The 13665-nt window shown below is 48.0% G+C and overlaps 1 protein-coding gene across 12 annotated transcripts in view; it reads right to left on the bottom strand.

Annotated features, from left to right (window-relative positions):
* The window catches only part of ABLIM1 (actin binding LIM protein 1), a 187168-nt gene that overhangs the window by 25438 nt on the left and 148065 nt on the right, over positions 1-13665 (bottom strand). For 8 of the 12 annotated variants that reach the window (XM_014546346.1, XM_005874502.2, XM_014546350.1 and 5 more), the window contains 4 exons: positions 9805-9882; positions 8669-8824; positions 6601-6636; positions 3965-4094 (listed from right to left, as the gene is read on the bottom strand). In XM_014546346.1, coding sequence (XP_014401832.1) covers positions 3965-4094; positions 6601-6636; positions 8669-8824; positions 9805-9882 — 400 coding nt within the window. Of the gene's footprint in view, positions 1-1250; positions 1371-3964; positions 4095-6600; positions 6637-8668; positions 8825-9804; positions 9883-13665 lie in introns of all 12 variants that reach the window. The other 4 variants (XM_014546347.1, XM_014546344.1, XM_014546345.1 and 1 more) reach the window with 1 other exon arrangement.

Here is a 13665-nt window from a genome sequence, read left to right as displayed (position 1 = left end):
TTCAATACTTTCTTATGGTTTTATAAACTTGTCTAAAGTATCATCTTACATCTATATAAAAAAGTTTTCTCCCTCTCTCCAAGACCACTTTAAATAATCTGTCGAGAATTTTAGAAAGTGCTGCATCTACCAAAAAAGACGGGACTCTTTGTTAATGGCAAATAGTGTGTGTCTTCCATAAACATGTCAGCAATGTTATTTTCACGGCACAGAAAATGCCAGCATAGCACACATAAAATGACTACATGCTGATCAGCACAACACATCTGTATTTTAGGACTGAGATGCTCAAAAATCCGAGCGAGCAAAAAGGAAATAGCTTGAGTAGACTGCAAGCGATCTTCCAAATACAACAACGTTTAGGCTACGCAACAGAAGCGTTAGAGACACGAGCACTTGGAGCCAGGTGAGAACCCTTCAGGACTGGCTCAGACCCCTGACCACATCTGTGCTTGCCTGCTCCTCCCCTTCTAGCTCCTTTCATTGGTTTAAATCAAGGCTATGGAAAGAATTAGCCTCCTTGTGGGAGTTCACACTTGTTTACTGCCTTATTCCTTTGGGGCTATTGGCTTCCCCAGCCGGTGGAGGGGAACAGAGTGGAGGGGAACAGAGCCCCGGGGAGGGCTGCTACAGAAGCTTAAAGGACAGTGAAGGAAACAGTGGGAATGCCATGAAGGGGACGGGCAGAAATGGGGGACAAGAACAGAGTTCAGAAGGCAAAGCCTTGCTCCTCCCTCATGCAGACACCAGGGCAGGCCAACGGAAGATGACTCGGTCGGCTCAAACCTAGACATTTAAGTTCCCTCGCCGTCGATGTTTTCTATACGGTCCAAATGTTGTTAATATCAGTAAGTGGTTAAGCGGCTCATCACCATTGGGACGGCTTTTGAATATCTGTTGCTGAATCCCGCTGGGTTTTGCTGAGCCACATCGAATATTAAAACCAGGCAAATACCCCAACTATATATTATATTTTGCTTTTGACGTACAGAAAAACAAAATAGTAATATATATTATAGATAAACCTTTGGTTGTAAACAAACTTCCTGTTTCCTCACCGAGGGCCCTTAGAAGTGACATGTTCCTCCACCGGGAGGTGCTATGCCAGTTCTAAGGCACGGCTGGTGCAGGCGCCACACAGGCAGGCATGCCAGGGGAGCTCGGGCTGACCCTTGGAGATCGCCTTATTAGCCTTCCCGGTGCTAATAACTCTCCAACAGGTGGTGCTGCCTGGAAGCCTGCCTCCTTACCTTTGACCTGGGGGATGAAGTGGTGTCGGAAGGGGGAGTTGGGGCGGGAGTCGCTGTGTGCGGAGCTGAGGCTGCTGGTGCGCAGGTAGGACAACCTCTGCACACCAGGAGACAGCAGCTCTGGGCGGCAAGGAGGCGGGGCGGGCAAGGTGGAAACAGAAGAGAAGAACAGAAATTAACACAGGAGCAGGGACCAGGCAAGTGGGGTATGGGGGAAGGGGGATCAAGATCATTCATCAGGAGTCTGAAAAGGGAGGAAGGCAAAAGGGTTAAGGAAGCTCCTGCTAAGGGTTAGGCAAGTGGGGAGAATTTGCAGATACCCAGAAGAACAGAAATTAACACAGGAGCAGGGACCAGGCATCGTTCCAAGGGGCGTGGGGGGAGAGGGGGGAGCAGAGGGAGGATAAAGATCATTCATCAGGAGTCTGAAAAGGGAGGAAGGCAAAAGGGTTAAGGAAGCTCCTGCTAAGGGTTAGGCAAGTGGGGAGAATGTGCAGATACCCAGACTCAGGTTGGTACAGAGGCGCTCTCTGAGAATGAAGGGCCTTAGCGAGAAGGAACGGCCACCAAGACGCCGCCCCGCCCCCCACCATTAGGATGCCACCAGCTATGGGTCAGCCAGTACCGGGCACATCATTTAGACCCCAAAACAGCTGTTTTTAAAAAGCAACTGACAAACCAGAACCTCGGAAGCACATGTCCAAAAAGTGCCAGTCATTGCAGGAACCTTGAAAAGAAGGACTGATGTGTAAGGGACAGATTCTTTTTACTTTTTTAAGCTGCACATCTTCCCCCTGGAAGTCTAATTTTATTTTGCTGACGCAGGAAAAAGACCCCACCCCTGTCTGTGTTCCCTGGGTGTCAAAGAGCTGCTTAGGATCCCGAGAACCGGGTAGTGGCAGCGCTGTTCTCTCAGAAGAAGGATGGACATTAAAGCTAAGCCCAGGGGCCCTGCATCCTCGCCTGGCATCTAGGACCTTCGGAGTGGATAACTTGAGGTGCTCTACCAGGGGTGGGGAACCTTTTCTCCACCAAGGGCCATGTGGATATTTATCACGTCGTTCGTGGGCCATACAAAATTACCAGCTTAAAGATTAGCCTGGTGTTTGGTCAAACATTTAATTAACTCGCCCCTAAAGCCTTGGTAGGGCCAGACCAAATGATCTGGGGAACCTTACACGGTCCGCGGGCCAGACGTCCCCCACCCCTATACAGACCACAGCTGTGCTATCAGGACCACACCAGCTTCACTTCACTAGGGCAGACCTTGAAAAAATGCTTAGAAACCCTGAGCATTGGCATCGCGTATCTGTCATACACTGTGAAGGAGAGAAGGAGGGATACGGAGAAGGGGGAATTTCTGAAGGTTACTGACGTTAGAACTGTGACCAGGACAGATGAAAACTTTTGAGTGCTCAATCAGGACACGGCCTTGAAGGGAAGCACTGCCCCTGACTGACCCCTCCCTCCCCCTCAGAGGGCTCTGGAACAATTTCCCAGCAGCCCCGTGTCATTCTGACAAGGTCCTGGTTGGGGTCTCAGTGACCTCCCTCAGCAACATGCCCACACACAGGGTGGCAGCTTAAAGGATTTCCTGCCACCCAGATGGACAAAGGCCTACATCCAGACCCAGGTCCAGGGCACACATGAAATGAATAAACTTGTACATGAAAAGAGAAAGGAATTCATTGCCTGAAAATTCTCATTAACTTCAATATGAAAATGACTGTATCTCAACAAAGTATTGAGTCTAGAAAAAAAACTATACATTACTGAAGGATCAAATAATAAAAATTCATTCCTCTAATAGCATCGAATCTATGGCTTTTGAGAAAAGATTGCAATCCTTTTACATTTTATTCATTTTCTTTGGGTTTATTTTGTCAAGTAGGTTAGCATATAAGGGGGTTTGGCCTCATCAGACGTGCAGAAGTTTTCATAGATGCATGTCATCACTAATCACGAGTTTGTTCAAAAGGCCCAAGTCTTCCTTTGGGAATCCCTTTCTTGGGCAATTCTGGATCTGTGCTGGGATCCCCCATTCTTTTTTACTCCCCATATGAGACACCCACTAACAGGCATCAAATTCTGCACAGATAAAGGTCAACGGCAGTGCGTTACAACGTCATATTCTCTCTCACAATACATCTCTAATGTTTTCCAAGTCTGATTCAAAATCTTAGGGTTGGAATGTATCATAAAAGTAATATACAACCCTGAGCTTGTATACAATACTTTGTTCTAGGAGGTGCTTAACCAAGCATGCTCGGTAACACCACGTGCCTGGAGAAGAGAAAAGGAATAAACCCACCAACAAATGGCTAATACTGGATCTTGGATGAGGCTGATGTGCCTAAAAGGTACATCAAAATAGTTTCTGTTGGAGATCTTCATTAAAGTCTAAAAGGGATGAGATCTTCTTCAAGACTAAAGGAAAACAAAACCAAACCCCAAAACACCCTCCTTTGCTTACAGTCGTTCCCTGTCCAAATGCAATTATTTAATAAATCATAATGAATATAACCACAAAATAACTCTGTTTCAAGAAAAGATGCAACACAAACTATAGTCAATAGGAGGTGTGTGTGTGTGTGTGTTTTTTTTTTCTGGAAGAGGGGTCAGTATTCGGCAGCCAGCTCTCAGCGACAGGGAGAAAGCATCACACAGAAACGCAGACTATCATACAGAGTGAACCCTGGGAGCAGCGGCCTTACCAGGTCTGTGGAAATGCTGGGGAGAGCGGGACGTGGTGGGAGTGTAGCTGTGGCGGCTGTACACCGGGGAGTTGATGGAGCCCTGGCTGGTGGACCGGTGCATCATCCGGTCCCGAGCGTCCTGGTACCCCTGGAAACACAGTGCGAGAAAGCGTGGGCACAAAGCGTGCACTCAGGCCACGGTCACGTTCAAGTGATGTCGAGTCCCACGAAAGCTACCCAGGGGCTCATGGATACACTTCAGGGCCCTGGTCCTTAAACATCATGCAGACGAGCATCGGTGGTTCACGCCTTCTGTTCAAGACCTGTCGTACTTGCATTTACCCCAATTCTGACAAGTAGGCATGACAGACTCCAGTGTTGACAGAGTTCTGGGATAAGGGAGTAATTCCAATGACTACGTGTGTATTGGGCTTTTTAGGCTTATGACGTTTGCTCACATACATCGTTTCATCAGACCTGCACAATAAGGTGGGACACATGCTATTGCTTCCCCTTGTTCCAGAAGATTCCAAGCAGGTAAGAGACCCATGGGTACGAGCGTAGCTTGTACAGGCAGAGCCCGCCTCAGAGCCCACCTCCTGCTCTAGTCTCAGCCCCTGTTCTGACCACCAGCCCACAGTGTCCGCAACACTCATCTGGTGACATTTTAAGCCGATTTTCCCGGAGAACAAGCTGGTGGTGGCCTCAGTCATTCTACTTTCAACTTTGGGAAACATATTCCAAGGAAATAATAAAAAAAGATCTTTAAATGATCTTTAGAATTTACTCAAAGATATTTAAAATACCACCATTTTTAAGGAGAAAACTTTGTATTACATGCTCAGCAAGTTGGGGAGCAATTAAGTAAATGAGGGCATAATAATACCATCAGCATGTCACCCGTGTCCAAGTCTAGAAAATAATGTATTAGGTATAAAGGGCAAAAAGCCCCACGCATCAACATAATATATCGCTATTTAAAGGATGACGAGAGTACTAGAATGCTTGGCATTTCAGGAATTTGTTGACCCATGAAGTTTCTGCTGACACAATAGAAGGTGGGAAGCGTGTGTGAGCAATGACTATGTTAAAACCTCAGCACCGAGGGCTGCATGAAATCTGAAAGCACATGGCAAGAGGCTTTGGCTTGATCCTAACGGGCTGTCACAATAAATCAAATAAAAACAACAACGAAACAAAAATTCCCCAGATAATGTGCCTGAATCTTGCAACTGGTCAATAAGAGAAGTTAATTCTTCATAACTTCAGCTGTAATGATCAGAATGCTAATAGAAATTGATTATTCACAGGCCGCAGCCACAGACCATCAGAATACTACCGAGTTTTTCCTGTATGGTTATAGCAATTACTTAAGATCAGTTCAGTTTTATGTCGAAGATCCAGAAAGTTGCTTGGTTTTGAGACAAGACTATTGATTTTATTTATTGTTATTTTTAGGTAGGGCTAGCTAGATCTAACTCTGGAGGAGTTTGCTCATTGGATACATAAGGAAATGCAAAATAATAGAAAGCACAAGGGATACACAGTCCCTTGGTTATTAGCTGTAATGGCTACAATGAAAGAAAGGGCTGAGGCAGACTTGGTGCTGGACCATGCTCAGGTCTGGGCTGGTCTGAGCTTAGGCCACTAGTCTCAGAGCCACCCCGCAAAGGAAAAATATGCAGGGACGACAGAAAGCCACTGGTCACCAAGTAGGTAGTGAATGTGGGGGGAGGGTAAACCTAGAAACTCCTGACACTGGGATGTGGGGTACAGTGTGAGGGAGTTGTTATATTTTGGAGATCGGTACTACATCCACTGTAAAGTCTGTTTACCCAGAGAAGGGGGAAAAGATAATTTATTTTAGGCTAAAAGGTGTGGCCTCCTATGAAGGTGGCTGTTCATAGGACACACTATGACCATTGTTAGCCATTTCAGATAATCCAGTCTGCTAGGATTTGGGTCAGTAACTATGGATAAGGGGAGAGAGCCTCATATTGGGACAAGTGGCCTCACTCCCTGTAGACCCTTCCTACCACTCAGAAGCACAGGCGCAGGCCATAGGCTGATTTTACCCCACAGTCTCCATGTAAAGAGAACTTTACTGCTGTGTCTTATAGCCCTATCTTACCTGCGAGGAGGCCTACATCCTATATAATAAAAGGCTAATATACAAATCGACCAAACAGCTGAATGACCGGTTGCTATGATGCACACTGACCACCAGGGGGGCAGATGCTCAAAGCAGGAGCTGCCCCCTGGTGGACAGTGCGCTCCCACAGGGGGAGCTCTCAGCCAGGCAGATGCTCAACGCAGGAGCTGCCCCCTGGTGGGCAGTGCGCTCCCACAGGGGGAGCGCCTCTCAGCCAGAAGCCGGGCTCACGGCTGGCGAGCACAGCAGTGGTAGCCTCTCCCACCTCCATGGCAGTCAGACATCCCCCAAGGGCTCCTGGACTGTGAGAGGGTGCAGGCCAGACTGAGGGCCCCCCTCCCTGAGTGCACAAATTTTGTGCACCACGCCTCTAATTCATCATTATCTCACGCACAGTTTTTCTGTTCTTTTATTTAATGTCCTTTCCCCCAAATCCTAGGCTAGGACAGGTCCGAGCAACTCCCCATCTCCACCCACTATAAATTTCAAGAATGGCACTTACTTCTGCGGATGGAGTAGGAGACAAAGTCCTTGGAGACTAGAAGAACAAGAGAGAATTCAAAATCACTATGTTTATTAACTTGTCAGTTGTCAGTGTTGTATGTCAGCATCATCTGGAAACATTATTCCAAATACACGTGCCAGCACCCCTTGCCTGCCCCCGTTCCTGATGCAGCGAGTTGAGAGTGGGGCTCGGCAGGCACACAGTTCCCGGGTGACTGTGGCGCATGTTCCTGCCTAAGAACCATGGGTTTTGGTAAATACATGTGGTTGAGCTAGACAAATGGGAGTTATTCCCCCTCTATGCTCAACCAGTGCTGTTTACTACTCTGAGTTACAGTGTCTACAGAATTCAGTGAACATGATTATTAACTAAATGATAAGCACAGCAATCACATACAATGGTTTGATGACCGAAACAGGCCTGTAAGGACCAGGTCTGTGGCATCCTGCCCTGGTGGCCTTGCCAACCTTACCACCATTCACCTTCAGGCTCTGCCCTACCCCTACTTTCTAAGGCACCCAGAATTTCAAGTTTACTCCTCCGGGGTTTCTAGAATGGCAGTATAAGGATTCTATGAAGGAAGTGTTAATAACCGAAGGAATACATCAACAAGTAGCTCCTACAGCTGCCTTTGAGTGGCCGCAGGTGCAGCTACGCCTATTTGACCACTAGATGGCACTACGTGAAAACGGATATCACTTTCCCTGCCCAACAGACCATTTCAATGCAGAGTAAAACCCAGATGGGAAAATAAACAAAAAAGAACAATATGTGATATTTCTAAAGAAACAGAAATAGGACTATAAGTAAATATAATTACAAAATAAATATTATGTAATAATTGTGAACAAATTAAAGTCCCATTTTCACGCTTTTTCTTCATTTAAGATCGCATGGCACTGTGTGATGTTACATGTACAGTCCTTTTCGACCTTGGTTGAACGGCTGATTTCAGACCAGAACTTGAGTAACGTATATCTGAGTGAACTCAAACTATTGTATACGTGATTCTGGTTTAAAAAAATAACAGGGAAGCAAATTTAGAGGGGGAAAAATAATTTAGTCCAGGGGAAATACAGCAGAGCCCAGAGACCTGGGTAGGAGGAGACAGCAGGAAACTCCCAGCCCGGGGCGGGGGGGGGGGGGGGGGCCAGGCTCAGTGGCTGGCCCAGCAGCAGGATGGTCGGCTGGGAAAGCATTAGCACACCTCTAGGGGACAGGTACAAACCACAGTAACAACTGTCACCTCACAGCTGAATATTTGCCGCCAGCCTGGCTCTCTGCTAACTGCTACAAAAGGTTAGTTCATATACATGAGCTTTCACAGATAATAACTGCTTAGATATGATATATATATTAATCTTGAGTTGGTAGTTAATTTAACCCTCACTGTCACCCGGAGGGAGATTCTGTCATGACCCTGTTGTGCAGGTAAAGAAACTAGGTCACCATGGCTGTCACATGGCTAACCTCATGCAACCAGCATGTGGCGTCCCCAGGTTACGCCGGGTGATTTGATTCCAGAACCCTGGCGCATACGCCTGTACTATATCGTGGCACCATTCTCTCGAAATTCTTCTATTTTTGCACATACTAATTATCACCCTGTGTTAAAAACTGCAGCTGTCAAAATTGCGGGGTGTACTCTCTCTCCTCACGATCCCTATAAATATAGTTCAGCTGGCCCCAAGACCAGACCTCCCCACCCCGCCACCCCCACCCAGGAGACCCTCCTGCCTTATTCCTTCTGTGCAGCTCACAGACTCCCCTGTGAGCTTGGCCTCCTTCTCAGCAGGCCGGCTCCTCTGTCCTACCACCCGGTACGAACGCTCACTCGTCCTTCACCTGGTTTTCGTGCGGTTGGTCTGCTCCCCGGCCTCTCTGTAACCTCCTGAGGCCAAGCACAGGTTTTTGAGGACCTTGAAGCACCTGGGATGGAAGGCTGCGAATAGTGTGCAATCAAAAGGACCCTCTGACTGGCCTGGATTCCAAACGGTAGTTCTTATACACATGACAAAAGAGACGTAAGCTGTTGCATGACTCACAACTTGTAGGAGCTTCTTACCTCCCCCTGGCTCTGTCTCTCCTGCTTGTCATCATAGCCGGAAGTGTAGAAAGGCTCATAGGTAATAAGATCTGGACGTTCGATATCATAAATTGCCTTGACCTTGGGAATGGCCGCTAAGTCCTTGTAATCCAGGATTTCGTTGTCCACTTTTGCCTGGCAAAGAGCAGAGAGAAAGGTTACTCTGCAGTCTCACCTCCGGGGAACTGCTGCTTGTGCTTTTCATTACGTGCTCAAAAAGCGGCAACCTTAAAAATAGACAGAAACAAAACACCTAGCTTAGCGCAGGTGAATTCTAGAAAGTTGCCCCTTATATATTAATCACATTAAAACTATAAGTCACCAAAAGCTTAGGAAAAAGTCTGTATGGAATTCATCAAGTACAGAAGCCTATACACCTTCAGGATATTTCCCTAAATTTACTCCAGAGAAGGAAAACTCCCACCTGGCTAAAATCAATAACTGCATATTTAACCAATAACTAAATACTTAAATACCTTGGTGGCAGAATTTAAGAATATTCAGTGTCAGCATTATAAAGTGTATAATTTGCCCTGGCCCATGTGCTCAATGGTTAGAGTGTTGATCTGCACACCAAAAGTATCTCAGATTCGATTCCTGGCCAAGGGCATGTACCTGGGCTGCAGGTTTGATCCCTGGCCCTGGTTGGGGTGTGTGAAAGCAGCCATACAATGTGTTTTTCTCATATTGATGTTTCCTTCTCTCTCTTCCTCTTTCCCTTCCATTCTCTAAAAATCAATGGAAAAAATATCCTCAGGTGAGGAGTAACCAAAAATAAATAAGTAAGTAAATAAGTAAGTAAATAAATAAATAAATAAAGTGTATAATTAATCCCCAAATATCTAGCTGCAAGCTAGGCACAATAGTTTTTAAGTCCTGCATCGTATTTCTGCATGTTATGGATCATCTACTTGATAGCTCAGGATGATCAGGTTCACAGATAAATTTAAGTTCCTGAAGGAGTACATGATTGAGAAGGCTGATCTACAAAAATGAAAATGGTCTCAGAAGAGAAACAGAAGTCATTTTGAATCGTTCCATTTTGCATTATCCATCCACTATGACGACGGCTACCTCGCCTGTCCCGGAAGTCCCTTCCAGAAGTGGAGACTTACATAGATAGTGTGGCCCGGGGACCCTGGGATGCTGGAGCCTGGTCTGGAATAGATGCTTTCGGAGGAAGTCCTGGTGGGCTGTGAAACAGACAGTGACATGTAAGATTTCAGGCCACGGCTGCAGATTCAAGACTGACCTGAGTCCCTAAGCTTTGCTCAAAACCAAGCTGGTTAAAAAAGGAGAGATTTGTAACTTTACTGAATAACCTGGAGAGAAAGGTGGATAGCTAGCTGCGCAGTCAGTCGTGAAAGTGCATGGGGTGGGGGTGCTTTCTACCTTCTCTCCCTTGTCCCCTACAGGTCCCGGCTCTGTCTGCAAGCACGTTTCTCTCTGTCTGCATTGCCACAACCCCCTGCCACCACCTCCGCATCTCGACTGTGACCATGACCTCCTCTGTGGGGTTCTGCCTTCATTCTTGCTCTTTCTGAATCTACTTGGTACCCAGTGGCCTGAGAGGCCTTTAAGAACATAATTTGGATCATCACCATCCTGCTTTGGCTTCGGTGTCCTCTTAGAACAAAATCACACTCCTGGGCCTCAGGATTTGGTCCCTGCTGTTCTCTGCTACCCCATCGCTCACAGGACCTGGTGCATGCTCAGGGCTCTTACCTCGCTGCTCCCTCTGTCTGAAATGCCCTGAGCCCCAATGTTACTTAGTTGATTCCCTCTCCCCCTCCTTCAGTCTTAGCTTAAATATCACCTCCTCAAAGAAGCCCTCCCTGATTTTTCAATCCGGAGTTGATTGCCCTGGTTATTTTCTCATAGTGCCACTCTTCCCCCTCAGGAATAAAATGTATAACTGCATGGTTATTGGTTTCCTTGCATCATGCCTATCTCCCTCATTAACTTTAGTTGTGATCTCTGTCCACATAGGGTTTATTTCTTCACGGTGTATGCCCAATGATTTGCACAAGTACAAAGAGGATGCACATATTTGTTGAGGGAATGAGCTAGAATGAATTAATTTTAAACAAACACTCCGTGTGTGGGCCCTTGACTTATATTAAAGACATAATTTGAGCCCAGTTACACCGGTCAGCCGCTAGGTAAGATAAGAGAAACTCCTCTTTAGAGCAGATGTTTAGAGAACCCTGTGGTGACAGGGGCGGGAGGGAAATGCATGAGCCGGACTCACTGCCTCCTACCACAGCTCGGCCCCTTCTGGAAAAGGCCTGGTCTCGGAGGACCTGCTCTCCCTGTAGCTCTTTCTTGGAGAAGGTAAGTTCTAGATCTACTTTAGGGAAGTTTCCACTGCTGTTTAGCACCTGGAATAGGAATGTCACTGAGTGAAAAGGACTCCTAAGAACTAGGATGTGGCATCACTAAGTAACTCAGCTCTGAAACGGTGAGAGGCCTCCCCCCACACACACACCTCCCCGGCCCACACAGGCCGGCAGTGACTGGACTCACTCTGACAGGAAGCACTGATCGCTAAGTAACTCAGCTCTGAAACGGTGAGAGGCCTCCCCACACACACACACCTCCCCGGCCCACACAAGGCCGGCAGTGACCGGACTCACTCTGACAGGAAGCACTGATCATCTCAGCCAGGTCTCTGGTCTCTGAGAAGGAGGGCGGGTGGGGGTGGGGACTCACACCGTGCCCAGGTGGGCCTGTGCCAGGCTCAGGGCGGCTGCCCCACCCCCCACCCCAAGGCCTGCCATGTTTAAGCACTTTCTTTCTAGTTACAATTTTCCAGCCACAGGCATGTCGCAATATGAGAAAATGCCCCAATCTGAGTACATTGAGAAAGGATTCACATAATTACACTACTCGCAAGTCCGTTTCCTTGATCCATTTCCTAATCAACACACAGAAGTGACACCAAGGCCAGCCCTCCATTAAGAAGAGACGCCAGCCTTGGTAAAACTGAGCGAATACGCCCCCTGCAGGGCACCCATGAGCCACAGGCTGTCCTCAGTTTCCAGTGACCTGGAACTACTATTGACCAAACCCAATGTCAAAGTGAAACCTCTTAAGGAACAACAGGAGAATGCTAAGAGCAGCTAATAGTTATTGCCCACTTACTGTGCGGCAGGCCCTTCCCAGGCTGGTCTCATTTAACCATTCAATAGCCCCATGAGGCCGGTTGCTTATTCCACAGATGAGGAAAAAGGACGCATGCTCCAAGCCACACAGACAGGCAAGTGTCAGGATCTGAACCCGGGGGACAGCCCAAGCTCTTCATCCTGCACTAAAATTCCCCCCAAGCATAAGGTAACTGGGGCCATTTATTTCCCATCAACATAGCTATGGGACAGAGGAGGTGGAAATAAAGAAAAATATTGAGATCAAGTAGCAGAAAAGAGTGCCTGCAAACGGAAAATACTTTTATTGCCACTAGCTCCCCATGCTGGGTGGGGTGAGAACCCTGCTCTAGAGCTCTGTGCTGGGTGGGGTAGGAACCCCACACTGGCTGGCTGTGCTGGGGAGGGGTGAGGACCCCACACTGGCTGGCTGTGCTGGGTGGGGTAGGGACCCCACACTGGCTGGTGGGGTGAGGACCCCACACTGGCTGACTGCACTGGGGTGGGTTGAGGACCCCACACTGGCTGGCTGTGCTGGGTAGGGTAGGGACCCCACACTGGCTGACTGCACTGGGGTGGGGTGAGGACCCCACACTGGCCCGCTGTGCTGGGGAAGGGTGAGGACCCCACACTGGCTGACTGTGCTGGGTGGGGTAGGAACCCCACACTGGCTGGCTGTGCTGGGGAGGGTAGGGACCCCACACTGGCTGGCTGTGCTGGGGTGGGGTGAGGACCCCACACTGGCTGACTGCACTGGGGTGGGGCAGGGGAGGATGCAGGACAGTCAGATGTCTTCAGTTACTGGCGTTGCTATGACAAAGGCCTGTGTTCACGAACAGCATCTAGGACACCGTGTGAATGACCACGAGCACACTGAGCCTGAGGGTCTCGCCCACGTTACTCATCCTGACTTTCTGCCAAATGTGGGTCAGGGATTCTTTCTGCCTTTGCTGTAACAATGCACCTGGGCTGGCTCCGCAGTGTTTTGTTCTCTCCTGCCCTGCGTGTGCTCACAGGAACACAGCTGGAGAACACGAGTGCACGTCGGGAGGGTCTCTAATGCTCTCTTCCCTGGAAGAGAAGAGGCCCCGTGGCTGAGCCAGCCTGTTTCCGCTCGGTCTCTCTCGGCCTTGCTCCCTCACTGGATCAGATGGTCCAGTGAGCTATGTCAGTGTTCTCAGAAGCATCTATCTGCTTCATTTACTACTATATTGTTGGGTTAAAGGGTTTAAGAGTTATCCACCAACCTGAATTTTTATTGTCTCATTTGATTCTTTACTGGTAAGGACACCGTGTGAATGACCACGAGCACACTGAGCCTGAGGGTCTCGCCCACGTTACTCATCCTGACTTTCTGCCAAATGTGGGTCAGGGATTCTTTCTGCCTTTGCTGTAACAATGCACCTGGGCTGGCTCCGCAGTGTTTTGTTCTCTCCTGCCCTGCGTGTGCTCACAGGAACACAGCTGGAGAACACGAGTGCACGTCGGAGGGTCTCTAATGCTCTCTTCCCTGGAAGAGAAGAGGCCCCGTGGCTGAGCCAGCCTGTTTCCGCTCGGTCTCTCTCAGCCTTGCTCCCTCAGTGGATCTGATGGTCCAGTGAGCCATATCAGCGTTCTCAGAAGCATCTATCTGCTTCATTTACTAGTATATTGTTGGGTTAAAGGGTTTAAGAGTTATCCACCAACCTGAATTTTTATTGTCTCATTTGATTCTTTACTGGTAATTCAGATCAGAATCACTTCCAATCTGTATACCCCTGCCCAAGAGTCTGATTCCAAAGTAAATATTTTAGAGTTTTAGAATCAGATAGTTTTCAAGGTCAAGTCAATGTC

This window comes from Myotis brandtii, unplaced genomic scaffold (assembly GCF_000412655.1).
Source record: "Myotis brandtii unplaced genomic scaffold, ASM41265v1 scaffold441, whole genome shotgun sequence".
Classification (NCBI taxonomy): domain Eukaryota; kingdom Metazoa; phylum Chordata; class Mammalia; order Chiroptera; family Vespertilionidae; genus Myotis; species Myotis brandtii.
The sequence above is the reverse complement of the archived record's forward strand: the minus strand, read 5'-3'. Positions and strand labels throughout refer to the sequence as shown.